General features: G+C 31.7%; 1 protein-coding gene, 1 long non-coding RNA gene and 1 pseudogene across 2 annotated transcripts; 1 reads left to right on the top strand and 2 right to left on the bottom strand.

Annotated features, from left to right (window-relative positions):
- Positions 1-9,225: 9,225 nt before the first annotated feature.
- LOC129315165 (hypothetical protein At1g04090-like) lies at positions 9,226-11,220 on the bottom strand. The gene is made up of 2 exons (XM_054958722.1): positions 11,076-11,220; positions 9,226-10,973 (listed from the first exon to the last, which is right to left on the bottom strand). The coding sequence occupies exons 1-2, from the start codon at positions 11,164-11,166 to the stop codon at positions 9,403-9,405; spliced, it is 1,662 nt and encodes a 553-aa protein (XP_054814697.1). The 5' UTR covers positions 11,167-11,220; the 3' UTR covers positions 9,226-9,402.
- Positions 11,221-15,667: 4,447 nt separating this feature from the next.
- LOC129315182 (hypothetical protein At1g04090-like) lies at positions 15,668-17,562 on the bottom strand (annotated as a pseudogene).
- On the top strand, positions 16,202-17,832 carry LOC129315183 (uncharacterized). The gene is made up of 2 exons (XR_008594407.1): positions 16,202-16,357; positions 16,459-17,832. It is a non-coding gene; the product is annotated as an uncharacterized LOC129315183 (long non-coding RNA).
- Positions 17,833-23,532: the final 5,700 nt, after the last annotated feature.

Consider the following 23,532-nt stretch of genomic DNA (forward strand, 5'->3'; position numbering starts at 1 on the left):
TATATAAATATAAATAAATATCGACCATTAGTATTTCTTTGGATTTTTATTATAAGGAACTGCCACATAACAATTTTGCATAAATTAAAAAAATCAGTTAAAAAGGGTTAGTAAAAAAAAATAGTCAAAATTAGTTAATTCTATTAAATTTTAAAAATTCCCAAGAATGGGAGAAGGGGTGTAAAAAGTAATATTCAACATGATAATATGGACCATGAAAAATTATCGTACATGCTTAGTAGGATATATAGTGTTTAGGAAGGATCCACGATTTTGAATCTAATGTTGTTACATTGTTTTTCATTTTTTAGACATTAAAAAAAATATGCAAGTGAAGTTAAGAATGCTCACAAGAATGTTGCGCCCAAAATGACGCGACCACCAAGGTGCAAATATTTCACTAGGTGCAAATGGTGCACCATGAGCTTTCCTCCACCTAGAGGAAAAATCAACTGGCTCAAAAACACCTACAGAAAGATGACATCCTCTTCATAAGGGTGGGTTCAAAAGCAAGAAAGTATCATACCACCTGATAGTGGCATTATACGAGCCATCTTTGTAAAAAAAGTCATCGGTTGTAGGAGAGATTATTGAGAACTCTAGATTCTCAGGGTTGATGGCAAAAAGGCTGGCTTGATCGTTGATGGGGAGCTCTAAGAATACGAAAATATCCTAGAGCATGACCGTCATAAGTCTAAGCTCAAACAAGAATGCGTTACAATCCGGAGACCAGAAATGGAGAAAGGCCTTAAGTAGTAAGATGGGGACCTCAAGGGTAAGAAGGGAGAGCTCAATCATATTGTAGACATCAATCTCCTTCCAAAACTCCTAATAAATGCCCTTCATATGATTTACCCATACTGCCTATTGGAATGGAGATCGAGGCCAGTTTCATATGTTCTTGCAGGACACATTCTTGAAAGGAGAAACCTTATGGGCCAAGAGTAGGTCTTGCACAGAAGTGAGCAGCCATGGCTTGGGTAGAGGTGTAGACGAATGGTCTGGAGCAAATGACAAGTACGAAATGTCTGTGGCGTTGCATGGATTTAAACTAACTAGAGAGTTGCTATTGCTAATAAACAAGAATAACTTAGAAGCAAGGAAAGAGTCGAATTGGAGAAGGGCAAAGGAGAATGAGAAGCCCACCAAAAATGCATACAAGCTGGAAACTTTTGGTTGAAGAACGATTCTTCCTGAAAAGAAACAAATCTTCATATAAGAACCCTATATGCAATATGAGGAATAATAAGTGTAAAACACTTACAAGAATTATGCCAGGAAGGCAAGTTCAATGGGATTTCAAACTCTAATCCAATCATTCGATAAAGACCTCTTGGGACTGTTAGCAGGGGAGGAGTGATTAGTGCTGGATGAGGCCATTATGGTCAAAGATGAAGATGGGCTCAAAGAATGAGAGAGTGAGGTAAATGGAACTAGACAATGAAAGCTGGAAGGGCAAGTAAGTGGTAGGGAGTATAGTGACAATAATGGCAAAAAATTGGTATTTATACTTACGAGGTGATGAAGAGATGAAACACCATGCCATGTGGCCTACAATCACTGGCTACTTGCATGGGGGAGGCATTTTTAGGCCTAAAATTAAGCAACACTTAATTATAGCCTAAAAGAATGAAATAGAAATTACAAGCTCAATAAGCCATCTATTAAGATAGGACTCAGTCTATTTAAAAAAAGACCTTTTAAATTAAGAAAGCGTTGAGTTGTGTAGGAAGTGTGACCCTTAAAACTTGGAGCGACTGAACTAGAAAGATCGTTATTTGGACATTGGATCGTACTTGGATGTGCCTCGAATCTTGTGAGACCGTGCCTAGTAAGAGAGGATATTGCGGCACATAGTAGCTAGGCTCTTAACTTTGTAGACATAATGACCTCAGACAAGTGTTATAAATAAAGCTTCAAAAAGGAAAAGAAAGTAACAACAAACAACCAACAACTCACTCATGTACTCTGTTGCTCAAATATATTTTATATTGCTTTGTACTTAGAATTTAGTGCTTCAAGTTCTTGTAATTCTATGACTTTTACATCATTATGAAGGCTCTTTTCCTCACAATTTCTCACATTTTATATCGAGTATAATGTGGTAAGGCAGCCTAGGGATTCTTATTGACATTGAGACTTGCATCCTTGACACATTTGGTATCATTTAAAGCTACGAACAATTTGTGGCAAACACACACACACGCATCATATAACATTGTGTTATAAATAAAAGAAAATTTGAATAATAAGAATTAGGGAAAAGAACATAGAGATCTCACATAAGAATTATAATTACCAAAAACTTTCATGAAATATAAAAATAACTCTAAAGTCCTATAGGTTTTAATTACAAATAACTTTTGCATTATCAAAATGCCTTATTTAATAAATTAAAAAAATATCCTCTTAAGATTGCCGGCAACTGGTCACTGGCCAGCAGCAAACCGAAGGGATTTTTTAAAATTTTTTAAATAAGTCCATTTTGATAAATGCATGCCAAAATTTGCAATTAAAGCCGATGAGATTTTAGAATTATTTTTACATTTCATGCTACCTTTGGCGATCAGAATTTTTCAATGGGACACCATGCATTACTATATCATAAGCATCATTTGATGCACTAGGCAGTTCATTTTCTATTTTTACAACCTTCTGTTTAAAAAGTATACAATTAAAAACAAATAGGATAATTGGTTCTTCTTGTTTTTTTTTTTTTCCCCTTTGAGAACATAGGAAAGTTACTTCAGCCAAATGTGGGAGATATGCATGTTATAGCTTGGAGAATATATTAGATTGAAAAGAACCTCCCAAAGCTAAATAAATTTTTGTTGTACGAGATTACTAGTGGTCAACCAAAAATGGAAAATGTTGCTGCCTGGCATGAGGAAGACAATTCAACAACCTATTAAATTTATATCATTAGTCAACTTAGAGGTCAATAAAAATATATATTTCAAGAAAAAAGTTAGCATTATTTGATTCTGTGTGTGCGCGCGCGTGTTTTTTTTTTTTTTGGGGGGGGGGGGTTTCATACTTAGAATTTCATGAAAGGAATTAAAAAAGCAACCGTACCCTGAAAAATAATGCTATGTCTGCAAAAACAAGATTATTGTGTCTCATAAATGATTCAAAACACGCACGACAAATTGAAGATATTCTATATATAACCGTGCAATTGTGTAATTATATTGCAGGGAAATAGATTTAGTGGTGAATCTCACAGACAAATGGAACTTATATTGTGTCAATTTTTCAGCATTCACAAGGCAAAGACATTGGAGATGACTTGGGTTTCACACAATAGATAATATATAATTAAATCTGGAGCAATATCTCTGTGTCTTGGCCATATGAATAACATTGTACTTCCTCTCGTTCTAATTATAAGGATAAATTAACAATTTTGTATAGTTAAGCAATTCAGTTAAAATTAGTTAATGTTGTCAAAATTTCAAGGCTTAAGTGCACCTTTAGTCTTTAATTTTACATAAAATTTCATTTTCCTCTTCCAATTTTACAAGGTGTATTTTCAAGTTTTCATTTCTTTAACCCCAACACTGTTAATTTCATATATAACAATAAAATCTTATGTTGAATTTTTAAATATTAATAAAATATTCTTAAATATTAACATATTAATTTTAATGTTTTGAAATAACAATGATAGGCATAATAAGTAATCATTTGAAACCAATGGTGTTAGGGTTAGATGATTAAAAAGATGCTTTATAAATTGAAAATACTAAATTCAAACCTTATATAAAATTATAAGATCAAAAGTACACTTTAGCCAAATTTTAAAATTATCTTCAATGAAATTCATAGATTAAAAAATTTATCTATTTAATTAGGATATTATTTAGTTAGTTAGAGAATATACAAGGAAAAAAAAAATCAATGCTTTAGACAGAAAATCTTATATGAATGACCCAGTTAAATGACTATAAAAAAATACTAACACTCAACGTCATAACATAATACACCTTATTGTAGCGGTTCGATTCAGGTCATCATATTTTAATAAATACAGGTGGGTGGAATGGACGATACAATTTACATTACCTATGCTTGGAGAGGATCCTCCAAATTTGAATTTGATGTAGTTACATATTGCCTTTCATTTTCTTATGCCTATAAAAAAAATAAAAGAGATATGTTTTCCTTTTATAGAAAAATAATAAAAGAAATAGGCATGTGAAGTTAAGAAGGCATTTTCTTTCTTTGGCCAACAGTAGAAGATGTATGCATGTATCATCTATGTATGTACAGGTAAGGAAAGCTAATTTCGCACAACTTTAGGGGATGTCAACTGCAATGGATCCATCCATGTATATTTGTCAACTATTTTTTCCTGTTGGATAACTTCTCATTTTCAATGGCTTCTGACCCAACAAACTTATTGTTCACAAAATTATGATTGTTTGATTTTTCAATGGCATATGATCTTAATTATTATCCCTTTATCTATATTATTATTTTAATATAGAGTGGAGGGATTCTTTATATATATATATATATATAAATATCAGTGTGTTTCTTTGATTTGTTCAAGTTCTGTTTTAAATTGATTTGTTTATTCAATAACTTGCCGTTTCATTAAGCAGAAATAAGGATGCCTTAGAGTATATATCTACTAATGCATTTGATATATATATATATATATATATAGACACGTACATTCTTGTGTGTCACGTTTGGCATTTTTTTAACAATTTAGAATTTAATAGTTGTATATGTTTATAGTTATATATGTTAATCATCAATCATTTAGTGCTTCTACACGTTTGGCAAATTAATTTGTCCATTGATATTGTCTTGTATTTCTAACAAAATCACTCAAAATATGCCCTAATTTGAAGAACACTCTCCTAACATGATTTTTTTGTTGGAATATTTATTTATAAATCTACATTAATTAATTAAGCCCAAATAGATTGGTCTTTATAATTTTGTGTGGATTGTGATAGGTGGACTATACAAGTGAGTCCAGTGGGTAGAGGCCCAACCTACAATCCTATAACCATCAATTATTCCCTATCTCTTAACTGACTGAGTTAAAAATAATGAAATATAATTAATTATTTATTTATTATAGCGGTTACTAATTTAGTCCATATAAGTCGATCAGTTGATAACCACAAATATATTATAGTTTTCACTTACTTCATTATCTCTGAACTCTCTACAAATTATGGGAGTACAATGGATTGTACGTCTGTTTATATTCAAGATAATCAAAATATCTTTAGTGTTCTTGTATTCTTCAGGTACGTACACATCACTATCCTTATATTTTATTTGATTTATGAGAATTGAGATACTAAAGTTAACATTTTTTTCAATTATTCATAATACTTGAACTCCATATTTTATATAAGAAATACATATGAGTCTCTTACCACTCGGTCATTTCAAGTGCCATTGATCATGAACTTCGTTGACTATTTTTCTTCAAAAAGGCAATTATTGTGAAAATGTTTGTTTGGTAGCGTCCAGACGATAAAGTAAGGTTGCTTAATTTTCATTGTGATTCTGGATTGATACATGAAAGCAGTCAGCCAACTTCCAATTTTCATTAATAACCACAAGAGATTGAGCTATCAAGCTCCAAAAATTCTCTTAGGTTGCATTTGACTTGATGAATTTGAATTTCATTTAAATTTAAAATCTTACATTTATAATTTATGTATTTAAAATTTTTTGTTTGAATTGTATACAAAAATTTAAAGTTATAAGAGAAACGAGTAGAAGTTGAAAATATGTTCACACACACACATGCACAAATATATTTATATATCTTGCTGTTATAAATAAAACTAGCTTTATTTTCTTAACAAAAATTTGGATTCTTTCAATTATATAGATGGTGAAAAATAAAGTTATTTCGTATGAAGAGAAATTGATGACAACAAAGTAGGAAAAGAACACGTAATGAGATCAAATAGTATATACTGAGACAAAGTAGACGTTATTCAATTACACTCTCAATTTTTATTTTTATTTTACTCTCCTGTCGTGTAAGAGACATTTCAACATTCGTGGCCTATCGATGGAATTATCCAAATTCTTCACAATATAAGGAATGAGGTTGTGTATAAACATTGATTTCTCTCTTTTTGCTTATTCTTATTGTTTCCTCTCCCTGTTTTTTTTTTTTTAACCTCCTTATTCACTTGAAGATAAACTTTGATTATAGGATTCGAATGATTTCAAGAATGCAGCCTTAATTTCAAAAATTCCGGGCAAATAAAATTAATTCTAGCCAAATCCACATGGAAAGGTCATATTATTTTTTTATTTCTGGAAACTAAATGTTATATACCTTATATTTATATTATTAATATCTATGCAATATTTGAATATATTGTTGGGGGTTATAAAACGGTTCATTGTATTACTCACTCCGTCTTAAATTATATGACACTTTTAAAGAAGTTTTTTTATCTCAAAATATAAGACATTTTAAATAGATTAAAGTTTTATTAAATATACTAATTCTAATTTTACCCTTTATTTGTCTATAGTTAATTTTTATTACTTATTTTTTTAATATATTAAATTATAGGTATTTTTACAATTTTATATTTTTATTTTGAAAAGATAAGGTTGTTAAGTATATTTAATAAAGTTTATTAATTTATAAAATTTTATTTAAAAGTGTCTTCTAATTTAAGACGGAGGGAGTACATATTTAGCACATCAAATACTATATATTATGTCATATTTAAATATTGTGAAATATAATTATATATGATTTTTTTTCGATGTGATTTTTTTCTATTTACAATATTTAACATTTTTATTTTATTTAAAGATAATTGAATCCCCTTCACTTTTTTTTTTGGCCAAAGTGAATCCCCTTCACTTGACTCAACTGTTGTTGGTTTCGTGTATATAAATTTTACTGTGAGCACATAAAAAAATGTTAGTGAAGTTTTTAATTTATGTTAGGAAGATACACAAAACATTATTAAAGTAAGGCCTATGTATATAGTCTATTTTATTTTTTCTTTGGGTAATGAATGGCCTAAATATATATATATATATATATATATCTTTAATTAACCAAAAAAAAAAACTAAGAGCTTAGAGGTTTTTTTTTCGGTCATTTGACAGATAAGGAAGATGCTTATATGTAGAATAAAAATTTGGACAGCAACTAAAAAAATAAATAAAATTAATCAGGACCATGACTAGGTCAATAAACAGGAATAATCAAGAGGTAGATAATTATTCAACAACCAAAAAAAATCTGTAGACAGGTGGTGCTTGATTTTAATGCCATTTTTTATGTATTTATAAATAAACACCATTTGAACCGGGGGAAAAAAAAATCTAACATGTGGAACTGTTGTGCACCAAAACTAGATGTTGTCTACCAAGTGATTAAAGACCAAGTTAACTACCAAGTTAGGTGTGAATATGATGTTCCAATATAATCCCTACAGTCCTTATTGTTATGACTTTTCTTCTCGTCTTTAATATAAGACTATTTTCTAAAACATTAATTTTTTCTTTAAATATCTTTTAATTTGATATTTTTTAATTTGCTAAATAATATCGTAATTAGTTAAGAAATATTTTATAATTAATGAAATTTACTGAAAGTAGTTTTAAAAATTTAAAATTTTTATTTAATTTTATCTGAATTCTTTAATATGTAAAAAGATGTTAATAGACCCTTATTACAAAGAGCTTAGTGAAGTATTTGGATTTTGGACTTCAATTGGGTCTTTTTCTTGAAAGCTATCATTTTGTTACTGTGGTCACTTCATTTTCAGATTAAGTGATTAATTACCAATAGATATTGATTTTAGTAGAACAAAATATTGTCACTATATAAAGTCTCGAGTTTGAGTCCATAAAAATACAGGAAGCATTTTTAAAAGAGTCATTCCTAATTGAATCTGATAATACTCAAATATAATTCAATCAAATAATTATATATTTTAAAATTATGCAATTATCAATAGCCACCAGATGTGTGATTAACGCATGATGAAAGGGGTGTGGCTGTAGGGTGTCCTTGCACGAGGACACGTTTTTTTTTTTTTTTATCTCTCCCCCTTTTTGAATATTCATACTATATTTTCTTGCCGAAACATTCACAATATATTAATGTCCATGTAATGCACGAGATATATATTTATTAGAAATAATCATATTTAAAATCACATTGTTGAGAGATTTTCTAGTTATACCTAAGTAGATGTATAATATTTGTACATAAATAAGTAGCATTTTTTTCATCAAACAAACCCCATATACAACAATAACTCAATAAAACTACCCTCAATTATAATTTTTTTAGTTAATTACAAAATTATTTAGTTAGTTAAGGAATATCAAATAAAAAAACATTTAGAAAAGAAAAAGATTAATGCTTAAGATAAGAGATTTTATATTAAAGACCCCTGGAAAATGTCCTTGCCATAATGATAGAAAGGATTGATTAACTTAATTAAGACTAATTTTAGAAAAATGCTGTAATTTTTGAAAAACTTAATATTAACAATTAATTTTAGATTGTGTACGTATATGATTCAGTTGAGGCTCGAGAGCATTTTACAGGGGGAGAAATGACAGAACAATCCCCCTCTCTTTCTTTTTCTTTTTTTGTTTTTATTGATAATTATTCATTACTTTTTTTTTTTGACCTTACTATAACTCTTCATTGATTGGTTTTTTCATTTAGGACACAACAACCCATTGATGCAAAGCTCTACAATTGAGTTTGCCCCAAAAAAACAAAAAACCATGTTATAATCTTCAACGTACTGAAAAAAAAAAAAAGCTCCTTCCATGTAAAATATAAACAGTTTTTAAGTTATGATAAGTAAAAATAAAGTCATAAATTCATAGATCTAAAAATTTATATTAATAAATAGAAGGGATAAAATGAAAATTATTTTTAAAAATATTAAATTACTTATATTTTAAACTAAAATTATTAGCAAGAACAAAAATGCTTAGGGCACTGGAGGTAGTACATTGTGTGACCAAAGTTAAAATGAATACTCTCTTCAATTTCATTTATAAAGCACATTTTAAAAAGTTTACCTAACCTTATTTATAAGTCACAATATTATATTTTAGATAATATTTTAAAAATTATTTTTTATAAAAAATTAATACGATATTACTTTTTAAATTTGGTAAATAAAGATGCATTTAAAATTTTATATAATTATATTTTTTGTATTTTTTTATTAATTTTAATGAGATTAATAAAAATAATTTATAAGAAAGATGGAAAGATTACACTGAAAACCTACGTTGAAAATAAATCAAAACTACTCGGCGACTCGCACAAATAAAAAAGTAAAAACACAGTACTAATTGACATGATGTTTCCCAAAGGTTGGGCATGCAATGCAACGATAGGCTTGAGAGTTGAATTCAGCGTTCATCCCCGCTCCAACTTGTCTTCAACTTAGGTCCGGTGGGACCTTCTTCTCCGAACAACTCATTCGGCAAAGAATCCCGAAACTTCCGAAACCCACTTCTCAGATTCTCCGGCAACACCTTCTCCACCTTATCCAGCTCTTCATCTATCTTGTAGCTTATCTTCGGACCCCAATGCCTCCGATAATTCAGCCACGCCGGCTCCGATATCGCCGACCCCAAGTACTCCCCTGCTACTACCTCAAATCCCTTCCCCAAATCCACAAACTTCTCGCTTTTCTGCGTCTCGTTTCTTATCCCGATCGTCTTTGTACCCTGAAGAACATGACCGGGTCTTGAGTACAACGCGTGGCCGTTTAGGGAAGAGTATGCGACGGGTTTATTCTTCCCAGATTGGAATTCGAGCTCCGAAACGTTCACCCATTGGCCTCCGCTGTGTTGGGAGAAGTATACGCTGTTTAATTCGCCATTGAAGTTGCTTATTCTCAGCGTCACGTGCTCCCAGTCGCCCACATGTTCGCCGATTTGCCCCAGTGAGATCTTTTCGAGGACGACCACTTTAGCTATTGATGGGCCGTTGAATGGGTAGAAAATCCAGATGGAAATGTCTGTAAATGTTGCTCCAAACATTGGTTTTATATGTAAATATGCTTGGAAGCTCTGTAAATCTCCTCTTTTGACCCTTTCTTGGTTGGATTTGTCTTCTGGAAGGTCTATCCAGTATGCTCCGTCGTTGTCTCCTCCTTGAGGAAGGTTAGAGCCAGATTCATTTATTGCAACAGGTTTTGACTCTTCACCTCTGGTATAGAGTAATGCCCCATTTGCAAAATACCACTTGACAGAAGAAGGAAGATACTTCTCATCCCGATGAAGGTACATCAATGGAGCATAAGCTTCCATTAATGCCTCAGCTTGAGGAAGATTAGGCATGGAGGAGAAGTCAAGTTTGGTGTTTTTCAAGCAGGCTATTGAAAGAGTTCCATTAGTTCCTCCATTTTGAGCAAGGAAAGTACCTACAGGAACACCTGGAGCTTGAATTCCTCTGTTGGTTGGTCTTGTGTTGTAGACATTAAACCCATCTGAGTCGCTGCTGCTCTTGCCTGGTCCCCAAATCCATGAGTGTGTCTCGGTTTGGTCCGTGAGGTCTGACCTGACACACCGGATTCTGTCGAGGGAAGGCTTCTCCGGCGAGGCAGTGACGACATGGCCGACTGCCTTATAGCCATCAGGGGGTGTTGGTAACCAGAAATAGCCTGTGTTGTCTTGCTTGATGTCCAGAGACTTGCTAGTCCAGGCCAGAGTGTAATCAACTGGTTTTGCTAAAGCTCCATTTTCAGCAGAAGAATTTGGCTTGGCCACAAGGACCCATCCAAAAAGAGGCTTATTATTGGGCTGGGCATAGCAACCTAACATGGAGAATTCATCAGGAATGGAAGCTGGTTCAAAGAAAGTAGCCCCAGCATTGTCTGGTCCTCCATCAAAAGTGGTCCACACTTTGTTAAAGCTTGAAACTTGAGACACTTGCAGGTCACCGAGATCAATGATTCCCCTGCCAAATCCATCACCTGCAACAGGAAGTGTAAGAATAGTTACACAGAGACCATTTCAGCTCAAGAGTCTGCAGCAATATTGGAACCATACAAGAATAAGAAGAAAGAAATCTGAACCTTGGGGCCAAACTGGGGTACCAGCTGGAAGTTTGAATGGAGAGTCAATGGGAAGAGCTTTTCTTTTATTGGAAGAAGACTGGTTCCCCATTGTTGAGTTTATCTCAGAGGAGGTCGAATCTGAATGTATATGGTGAACAAGGCTGATTGGCTTTTTATATATGTACTGAAGCATATTCTTCTGAGAAATATGAGATGAGGATACAAAAGTCAACACGAATTCGTAATAATTCATAGACGAAAAAGAAATACAAATAGCAATTAGCAACCAATGAAAACGTGGGGGATTTGCTCTCTTTTGTAGAAGTTCCCATTACGAAACATGTTGTCGTGCTTCCAATTAGTCCATTAATTATCAATTCCCAAGGAAACTTCATCGCTTATAATTATTCCGTAATACATCAAAGTATACGTATGTTACTTGCGGTGCATTTCATTAAATGTGACACATAAATAAATAAAAATAAAACTACTAATGTACAATTAAGTTTCTTTTAAGTTTTGTGATTTTGTGATTCTGATTATAATAGGATTCCAAGCTTATCCCCTCCCTTGGTTTAATGGCAATGTGCTGATCAATAGATGGAGGGTGTGAAGATGAAATTCAATTTCCACGTTGTATTGAATTTCGTAAATGGAGGGCGTAATAAAGAAAACAAAACACACATGTGGAGGATACACAAGATAATTTAATTTCATGAGGACCACATGTGTTTTTATAATGTGAGCTGCATCTTCATTAATTTCTCAAGCTTCTTCCGTTCACATATCTCCTTCACAGTTCACATAGCCTTGAATGACAATTGATTATTTGTACGTATAGTAATAATGATATCAAACAGTCCAAACCTTGTTTTTAAAATTAAAGTAATCGTCGTAATTACATTTCGGTGATTTGTCTTAGTGTTGGTGTTTTAATCTGACGGAGATTAGTTTAAAAAAAAAAAAAACATGTTAGGTTAAACAACTATTTGGAGAAGGCAGACCACTGAATGATCCGGAGCATCTTCATCAAGCGGTGCTCATCAGCACAATAAAATCTGGATCATCCAAATAATTTAATCTCGATTATTCAAATTTAAAATTTAAAATTTATATTTTCATTTAGTATTTAATAAAATAAAAAATTATATAAATTATAAAAAAATTAATAAATTTATTTATTAGCAACTGGACAATCTAAATTTAAATTTTTAATAATTTTATAAATTAGCTACTTAGATTTACCCTATAAATTCCATATTTAAAAGTTTGAACTAATAAATTTTTTTAAAAATATTTTTCAAAAGAAAAGTTCCAGTTAAGATATTATCTTTTTTAATATTGTATTTATTAAAACAAAAAATTATAAAAAATAATTTTAAATCTATAATATCCAAAATACATTTGAATATATAATTTATAAAAATTATAAAAATATTAAAATTAAATTGAACTATCTAGATTAAAGCTGCATGTCCCGATTGATATGATAAATTATTTAAAAAATTTGTAATTTTTTGTTTAAATAAATATAAAATAAAAATTAAAAAAATTAAATTTAAATTGTCCAGATATGTCAAGGTAATTGATGAGTACTGTGACTGCGTGACGAACCCGGAATAATCCTGAGTGATTTCCGTTTAGTAGGATAGATAACAGTTATTTTCATAGTACAACGCACGGTAATTAAAATTGATTATTAAACAAATTATTTTCCCTATTTTTTAATAATAATTTTTATCATTACTATATATCTTGAAAACGTTTTTAGTATGGGATATGAATATTATTTTTTATGTTCTATTTTCGTAACATGTTCATCTTAATAAAAATTTAAATTAAATGTCATTTTTATATCATATTAAATTTAAATATCTTATCTTATTTATTGCCTTATTTTATTTTTATTTCTTACAGCATTTTTTTGAGGTTGTCGGATGATATGGATCTCATCTCATCTCCTTACCTTCTCTCTAATTTTTTTAATAAAAAAATAAAGAGATAAAGAAAGAAACGTGAGGCCTCAGCAAATAATATCAAATTTAATAAATAGATAAGGATAACTATATACTCCACAAATTGAGTCATTGCATGTATAGGTTTTGCAATTTATTTTTTTGTTATATAAAACAAAACAAAAGTGTTATGGATTTAGTTTTGGGAATCAGTTTTACTACTCATAAAAAAATGAGCACTAAAAACTCATTGCCTATGAGCCTTTCAAATTTAATTTTCATAATCTAAATTTACAGTTTTTTAAGTAAAAATATTTTTAAAAAAACTGACAATTAAAAAATTGCCTTTATTTTGGATTATATATCCTTTAAAATATTTTTTTGTAAAAAATAAAAATAAAAAACTATAAATATAAACCATCCATGTTAAATTTAAATATTTTAGATCTGATGATTTCTCAAGACTCAGTTCTATGATAAGCATTAAAACGCAATTCATCTAATCTCACAAGTTATAACAACCAACATCTTGCATGCCTCGTGTTTAATTTTTAATTAGGAAAAAGAAACTTAGGATAAGTTAAAAACAAATATAAACAAATGCTAAATGTGAAATGAGACCTTTACAAGTAATAAACTAATAATATATGTCACGTTTCGCACGGCAGAAGTTTCCTCGTGTAATAAATTATTAATAAAATAAAAATAATAAATTAGTCATTGTGATTACCTCCAAGAAAGAGAAATACGCATTGTGGTTAGAGCTGGTAAAAAAGGCCGGTCCGGTCTTGTAGGGCCAGCCCTTGAAGGGCTCGGGCTTAAAAGGGTCAGCCCTTTTAAGTCTGAATTTCTTTTAGAACCTTGATTTTCGAAGCCCGGCCCTTGACATGACGGGCTCAGGGCCGGCCCTGCGGGCTTTAGGCCCTTTTAACTATTTTTTTTAATTTTTTAATCAAAAAAAAATTACTTCATTCTAATATAATACTCAATCAAAAAAGATATAAAAAAACTAACTAAATAACATCTAAATGAACTAAAAACATAAATAAAATAATAACAATGCAATAAGTAATAGATCGGTTAAGCTGACAAACACCCAATTAAATTTAGAAGAGTAAATGTTAAACTGAATGAATCATTATCATGGATCTAGATGAATTAGGGGATTTAAGGTTGTATGTTTTTTTAGAAAATAGCAGCCAAAGATTTCTGTATGAAATTTATATCAATTAAGAATCAATTATTGTTAAAACCTGAATGAAAAACAAGCTACAATGAACTATTGTTAATTTAAAATGAGTTGTTATTAAAATCTAAATGAATACTTATTGATAAAAGCTAACTCGAATTACAAGTATCTACTCGAGTTTTGACAATAAGTGATCTTTGACTGATATAATTTTTGATTAGTGATTCTTTATTGCTATTTTTCCTTCTTCTTTTTTACCTTCCATTCTCAATAAATATGGGCTAACATGTAATGTGGAGTAACATTTAGTTTAATTTTTTTTCAAATGTAAAAAGAGTAAAAATTATGAAAATTAATTAAAAAAATACATATGTGGGCTTAAACGGGCTGGCCCTCAGCCCTGTAGGGCTGGCCCTTTTAAGCCCTAGATTAAACGGGCCGTTTAAGGTCGATTTACCATTTTGAAGTCCTATTTACAAGCTCGGTCCTACTCTTATACAGGCTTAAACGGGCTAGCCCAACGGGCTCGGCCCATTTTCCCAACTTTAATTGTGGTATTAGATATGACACGAAATTTGATTAATTTCCCATTAGCTTTACTTTGAAACAAATTTTTTGAATTCTTCTATTATCATGCTGACACCCACAGAAACATAATTATCCTCCAATAATTTGAGTTTAAGTTACAACACACACACAGAGTCTAAGAAACACAGCTATTTTGGTCATAAAATTTCAGTTTACGATAAAAACACCAAAAGGAATATGAGAAATTTAAATGAGCTTAAATACCAAAACGGATGGGTATAAATAGTTTTCGGTCTCTTTAACGTATTATGACATAAGATAATCAGGATTAAATTTAACTATAACATTTTTAGATGTTGGGGTTTTATTTAGGATTTTATGGTGTTTATATAAAGTGGTCCAAAAAAAAAAGCCATGTAGAAAGGGGGGAAACTGATAGACAATGGTTTAAGAGGGTGCGAACGTGCAAAAACTAGATTTTAAACTCTTTAAAGTTGAAATTTCGGTCAAATTTGCCTTTAAAAAAAAAGAAAGACAGAAGGATTATTACCTCTCTCATAGAAAAAAAAAAACAAATACTGAATTAATATGATCAGTCTTTTAGTCTTATAAATCAAGTTTAATCTTATTAATTTTTGAATTATCACTAGACTAGGCCAGATTAAATTACAGGTTATTTAACCTAATTTTTTTATAAAAGAGGTCAAACTTTAAGTTATGTTGAAATTCAGTTCTGTTCAATATTTTATACAGTCTTAATATTGATGTTATAAATTTATAAAGTTTTACTTTTAGTCTGTAATTCTTTTAAGTATTTTTCAGGTTTTATAATCTCTATTATAATTTAATATCGTTAGCAATTTAAGAAACAAACATTACCTAATTTTATTAAAATGATCAAAAATATTAAAAAAATTATAAAAACTAAAACAAAAGTCAATAAAAGTGGAGGATGAATAATTATGTTTTCGACTAAATTATATGCAATCAATGCAACGAAGCCATTTACCCCCAAAGAAACAAAAAAAAAAAAAAAATTAACGAAGCCATGAGGGTTGAATTCAGTCATCATCTCCGCTCCAACTTCTCTTTAACTTTGGTCCTGTGGGACCTTCTTCTCCGAACAACTCATTCGGCAGCGATCCCATCAGTTTCTTCGGCACCACGTTCTCTATCTTGTACCTTATCTTCGGGCCCCACTGCCTCCGATAATTCACCCACGTCGGCTCTGTCACCGGCGGCTTCAAATACTCCCCTGCAACCACCTCAAATCTGTCCCCCAAATCCACTACCTTGCCGCCCTTCGCCGTGTCGTTTCTTATCCCAATCCAGCTTGTTCCTTGAAGAACCAGCCCAGGTTTTGCGTACATCGCATGGCCGTTTAGGGAAGAATATGCGACGGGTTTGTTCTTTTCCGGTTCGAATTCGAGCTCCGACGCGTCCACCCATTGGCCTCCACTGTGTTGGGAGAAGTACATGCTGTTTAATCCGCCATTGAAGTTGCTTATTCTCAGTGTCACGTGCTCCCAGTCTCCCACGTGTTGGCCGATTTTCCCCAACGGGATGTTGATGAAGACCAATTTGGCTCTTGATGGGCCGTTGAATGGGTAGAAAATCCAGATGGAAATGTCTGTGAATGTTGCTCCAAACATTGGTTTTATATGTAAGTATGCTTGGAAGCTACCTAAATCTCCTCTTTTGACCTTTTCTCTGTTGGTTTCGTCTTCAGGAAGGTCTATCCAGTATGCTCCGTCGTTGTCTCCTCCTTGAGGAAGAAGGATAGAGCCAAATTCATCTATTATAACAGTTTTTGATTCTTCACCTCTGGTACAGAGTAATGCCCCATTTGTGAAAAACCACTTGATTGAAGAAGGGAGATACTTTTCATCAGGATGAAGGTACATCAATGGAGCATAAGCTTCCATTAATGCTTCAGCTTGGGGTAGATTAGGCATGGAGGAGAAGTCAAGTTTGGTATTTTTCAAGCAGGATGTTGAAAGAGTGCCATTAGTTTCTCCATTCTGAGCAAGAAAAGTGCCTACAGGAACACCTGGAGCTTGAATTCCTCTGCTTGTTGGTCTTGTGTTGTAGATATTGAACCCTTCTGAGTCACTGCTTCTCTTGCCCGGTCCCCAAATCCATGAGTGTGTCTCGGATTGATCAGTGAGGTCTGACCTGACACATCGGATTCTGTCGAGGGAAGGCTTCTCCGGCGAGGCAGTGACGACATGGCCGATGGCCTTGTAACCATCAGGAGGTGTTGGTAACCAGATATAGCCTGTGTTGTCTTGCTTGATATCCAGAGAGTTACTAGTCCAGACCAGAGTGTAATCAGCTGGTTTTGCTAGAGCTGCACTAATTTCAGCAGAAGAATTTTGTTTAGCCACAAGAATCCATCCAGAAAGAGGCTTGTTATTGGGTTGGGCATGGAACCTAAAATGGAGAATCCGTCAGGAATGGAAGCTGGTTCAAAGAAAGTAGCCCCGGCATTGGCGGGTCCTCCTTCGAAAGTGGCCCAAACTTTGTTAAAGCTTGAAACATGAGACACTTGAAGCTCACCCAGATCAATGCTTCCGCTGCCAAATCCATTACCTGCATAAAAAGCATACGTGAATGATAACACGGATCATTTCAATACTAAAGTTTTGAACAATGTCAGAACTATATAAACAGGAATATGAAGAAGGAAAGGGAATATGGACCTTGGGGCCAAACTGGGATTTCAGCAGGAAGCTTGAATGGAGTGTCAATGGGAAGAGCTTTTCTTTTATTTGAAGAAGAAGAACGGTTCCCCATTGTTGATGAGTTATACTTTATTTCAGAGGAGGTTGAATTAATCTGTATTGTGTATGGTGAACAAGGCTGATTGGCTTTATGCGCGCGCGCGCGCGCACAGATAAGAAAGCATATATTCTTCGCAGGAATATATGGAGAGGGTGCAAAAGTCAACACGAAGATCAAATTAGCAAAAAACGACCATTGAAAACGAGGATCGGAGTTGCTCTTATTTGTAGGAGATTGTTCCCATTACGAAACCACTTGTTTGTGTCCAAGTCTAACATTATGAAGCAAACCTTCATGGCGGATTCTACAGCAAATTAAATTTGTTTAATTATTTGAGTTAAAGTGGTGAGCACAATGGCGCATTCTAAAAACTTAATACATGATAGAACATCATGATATTATATAATTTATATAGCTAACTTTACCTAATGGAATAAAACTTGTTGTCTCGTTATTTTGTCTCTATATTTTAAACATTTTATATTAATAAATAAAACATGTTTTTCTTAAATTATTTTGTAGAGAAAATAAAAATCCCCCTCTATTCCTCATTTATTAATACAAGGTACTCAACACTTATTAAAAACAAATCCAGGATAAAAATACATTTTAACTCAAGGTCTTTCTTTGATTAATTATGCACAATGAAGCAATCATTTTTCTACCAAAGAAAGTGTCAACAAGCTGAACATTTCAGAAAATGAAGGATTATATCTATATATTAATTAATACACACAACTATATGTATGTAACGTATGGGATTTCATGATAACCGTGACATATGAATAAAAAAAAAAACTAACAGAGAAGTAATTTTTTTACTTTTGACGTCATTCTTATAATCGGAGAGAATATATATGTATATATATATAATTGGATTCCAACTTTATTTCCTTCCTTTGTTTAATTGCAGTGTATAGATGAAGGAAGGGGGTATAGCAAATGCATAACTATATAGTTGTCTATTTATTATACTAAATTGTCAATGAACTTTAAAATATTGTGTGCGATTTAAGAGTAATTATTTAAAAAAAATTAAAGACATGTGGATGGTAAAAGAGAATCTAATTGCAAATGGCCCTCATGTGGTTTGATACATTAACTGCATCTTACGTTGGCTAAAAAAAAAAGCTGCGTCTTAATTACTTTCTCAAGCTGCATCTACTTCACAGCCTGGCATGATCTTTTGTACTCACGTACATTAATAATGACAAAAAACCGCTCAAGACCTTTTCTAACTTGTATATTAAATAAATAATTAATAATTTGGTTGCTTGTGGTTATATGTCGGTGTTTTGATTTGATGGTAACTAAGAAACCGTGTGACTTTTTTTTTAGCAAAAAAGAATCAATATTATTAATCACCAAAAGAAAGTAATACAAATACTAACAGTGAAATCCAAAATAAACACTCAAAAACACAAACAAAAAAAAACTCACCAAACACCAAAAAAAAAAACACTGACAAAAATTCAACCAATTCCTACTTCATCGAAATTAACTATAGCACTATAACATAAATCATTGCATAAGACCTCAATTAAAGAAGATGGTATATCAGCCAACCAAACAGGTTGCATCATCTTCTTTGTACCAAGGGTTGCCAGCATATCAGCAACTCTATTCCTTTCTCTAGAAACAAGAGAAAATGACGCATTCTGTAGTAACCTTGACAGTACAAAAACTTCTTCTAACGCATCCAGACTCTGCCATTCACAACCAATACAAGAGTCCTGAATCAAAAGCTTAAACAGCATCTCACAATCTATTTCAATACAAACCCAAGGGAATGCTTGAGCTTCGCAAAATATCAATGCTTCTTTCCAAGCCAGAATTTCAGCCATAAAAGGAATAACTGCTACCACAAGTTTTCCCAAACATTCAAGAGATTGACCATCACTAGACCTGCAAATCAAACTAACATCAGCAACCTCACCTTTAAATTTAAAAGCACCATCAATATTACTTTGAAACAGCCTTCATCTGGTTTGATCCACCTATATTGTAAAAAGTCACCTTTAGGAAAATAGATACTTTTTAACATCCTACACCAATATTCATCTGGACTAGTAAGAATCCTCCAAGCAGTCTTGGACAATAATGCTTTATTGAAGCTCTGGAAGTCCCCCTTCCCCTTTAGGCATAGTGAGAGTCTCCTACTTCTTTTAATGCATATTACTACCACTTCCATTATTATCCCACCAAAAGTTAGAAATAAGTCTATCCAACTCTTTACAAGACTTGACAAGAAAAGAGAAACATGTCATAGGGTATGTAGGGATAGAATTAGCTACTGCCTTAATTAGAACTTCTCTTCCAGCAAAGGATAACAAATACTGCTTCCAACCTTGTAGTTTTTTCCCAATTTTATCTCTCACATTAGCCAATGCTGTTGATTCAGACCTGCCCTATAAAATAGGTAACCCTAAATAATTCTCTGGTTGATCAGAAGAATTAATCCCCAACACAACCTCCACCTCCTCTCTTTTATTCTATGGTGTATTGGTAGAAAAGTATATATGGGATTTATCATAGTTCACCCTTTGACCAAAAGCAGCATAGTAAGTCTCTAAAATCCTCTTCAACTCCTTACAATTAATCAAATCACTATTCATGAAGAACAATGCATCATCAACAAAAAAACAATGAGACAAAATTGCTGCTCTTTGTGCCAATTTCACCCTCTCAACTCCTTCCTATCAATGTGACGTTGAACTATAAGAGAAAGCACATCAACCGTAATGATAAATAAATAAGGTGACAAGGGATCACCTTGTCTTAATCCTCAGCCAGGAGTAAAACTAGTCACAGATCTATTAGCAAGCTGTAAGTTAAAACTCACAGATGTGACACAAATCATAACCCATTGCAACCACTGAGCACAAAACCCTATTTTCAGCATCACAACTTCAATAAATTTCTACTCCACCTTATCATATGCCTTGTTCATATCAACTTTTAAAGCAAATTCTCATTTCTCACCAGACACCTTGTTCTTCAAATAATGATAAGCCTCATGTGCCACTATTATGTTATCTTGGATTAGTCTCTTAGCAACAAAAGCTCTCTAATTAGGAGAAATGATTCTAGACACCAAACCCCTTCATTCTATTAGCAAGAATCCTAGCTATGACTTTGTATGCAGTATTACATAAACCAATTGGTCTATAATGCCCTACCCCTTCAGGCTTGTCAATCTTAGGAATGAGGACAATATTAGTAGCATTAATTAGAGATAAATCACTCTTACCTGCAAAAAAATCACATACCATTTGACAAACCACATCCTTCACAATACTCTAAGAGGATTGATAGAAAACAACAAAATAACCACAAAGTCTAGGAGCTTTGGTTGAACCCAATTGGAAAACAACATTCTCAATGTCTAAATTAATGATAGGCTGCATCAATAAATTATTGTCCTCTTCCATAACCACCCTTTTCACATACCACAAAAAACTCCTCAAAAGCATTACACTCCCTAGTAGAGAACAAATTCCAATAAAGTTTAGAGAAAGCCTTATCAATTTCAGCTCTATCCTTTAACCAACTTCCATTAGAATCTTTTAAGTCTCAAAACCTTGTTTCTTTGCCTTCTCTGAACTACACTGCTATGAAAAAATCTTGTATTTCTATCACCATGATTTAACCACTTAATTCTTGACCTTTACCACCAAAACACCTCTTCCCTACACCAAACCTCCTCAATAGACATAATCAAATGCTCAATTTCTACCACAGTCTCTTCATTCAAAACCTACTCATGATAATGAGCCAGTTTTTTTGTAAATCTTCAATTAAGTGACTTGTTGCACCCGAAAAATACGATGTGGATGGTGCGCGAATGGAGGCCCTGGCCTTCGCGGCCGTTGAATGAGGAGTCGCCACCAAGATTTTAAGAGAAATCTTGAGAAACTAATTAAAGGATGATAAGAGTGGTCTGTGAAATTAGAGAATAGGTTCGAGAGTCGGTTGAGTGTGGGGAAGATGTTAGGCAACCCACAACACCCATTCGTCAGAACGATTACTTAAAGTTTGTTATGTTATATTAATTTAGTTTTAAAATTATTTTAATTATCCCTTTTATATCTGTGTGCTTGATATAAAAATGATAAGAATTAAGTGAGAAATATTTATTTATTTATGAGGGAGGACTTGACTCAGAATTTAACTCTAAGGTCTACATACCCTGTGATGGAGATCAAAGTCCACATAATTTGGGCTTAAAAGTTGTTAGTGAAAATATTTTTTTGAAGACAAATTATTTAGAAATAATTCATCATTTTACAAACAACACAATTTCTGAAATTTTGATATGTATGTTTTAAATTGTAAAAAGTAATTTAATTTTAATTATTTTTTAATTTTTGAATTTTTTGGAATAAAGAAAAAGAAATGAGTTTAAGAATTATTTTTATTTTTATTTTTATATTTTATGATCGAGAATTTAATCGCAATATCTACAGAGCCTTATTGGCTCGTACGGTAATACAATTATTCTAAATATCTGTGAAGATTTTGAAATCTCAAACGATAAAAGAATTTAGCAATTTAAGTTATTTATTTATATTCTTATGTATATTTTTAAGTGTTAGTAATAATTTGTTTAAGTATGTATGTATGTATTTTAAAGATTGTTAATCGACATACATGCAAAGCCTTATTGGCCTATGCAGTAGTATGATTATCCTAAATATCTGTAGAAATTTTAAAATCTCACACGATAAAAAAATTAAATTTAAATACATCTTTAATTTAATTAATATATATATATATATATTTTAAAAATTTAATCATTATATCTGCAGAGTGTTATTGACTCATACGATAATACGATGATCTTAAAAGTTTATAGAGATTCAAAAATTTTACATGACTAAAAGATATAATTGGTAAATATAATTACAATTTAAATACATTAATTTGGTTAATTAATTTTCTAAATTGTATATTATATCATTGTTTACAAAAAATTATTTATTTATTATAAAAATTAAAAATCACTGCATCTACGAGGACTTATTATTCCTCACGATGATGTGATTAATTTAAGTCTCTACGAAAATTTTTAAAATTTCACATGAAATTTAAATAAATTATTAATTTGGATTATATATAAAAAAAGAGGGTTACTTTTAATGATGAGCTTTTAAAACCCATATTAAAATATAAGTTTTATTCTCACATTTGCGAAACCTTATTGATTTACACAATACGAGATTATCCTAATTATCCACAGAGATTTAAAATCTCACACAATAAAAGAACTAAATAATATTCACTTTAAATATATTTTAATGCATAATTATATAATGTATATTTTTTAATATAAAAATCTTAATCGTTATACTGCGAAGCCTTATTGACTCACATGGTAGTACGATTATCCTAATGATCTACAGAGTTTCAAAAATCTCACATGACTAAAAAATTTAATTAAAAAATGTGATTATAATTTAAATTTATTAATTTAATCAATTAATAGTATAAAAAATGTTTATTATTTTTTTTACAAAATTCATTCATGTAATATATACAAATTGAATACCACAATATTTGCGGGGACCTATTATGTCACACAATGATGTGATTAATTTAAGTCTCTATGTAGATTCTTAAACACACACACATACATCTTTTTCTTTTTATACATTAGCCTCTTATGACAACATATGGAAATATAAAGCATCATGAGGTATATGTATGTTATTAGCCGTGATTACCAGTACGCATGAACAAACTGCCACGAATGAACAAAGATTAATGTAAGGATCAAACCATGCTACCACACGTTGCATTTTTCTAAAACATGGTAATTAAAAAGCTTGAAAGGCAATTTGAAATCAACCATACAAAACTAAATGTACCTAGACTAGACACGTCAGATATCTTATAATACCACTTCTTGATGGCATCCACAGCGCACATTATTCCAAGCCTAGAATCCTTCCCAATTCAACCAGTGTAGTCTTCAAAATGGTATGTCGGTCAAGAGTGCTCCTAATCTCATGGGTCAACA

The sequence above is a fragment of the Prosopis cineraria genome, unplaced genomic scaffold, assembly GCF_029017545.1.
Source record: "Prosopis cineraria cultivar Desert tree isolate PC_DT_omini unplaced genomic scaffold, ASM2901754v1 PC7, whole genome shotgun sequence".
NCBI classification, from domain to species: Eukaryota; Viridiplantae; Streptophyta; class Magnoliopsida; order Fabales; family Fabaceae; genus Prosopis; species Prosopis cineraria.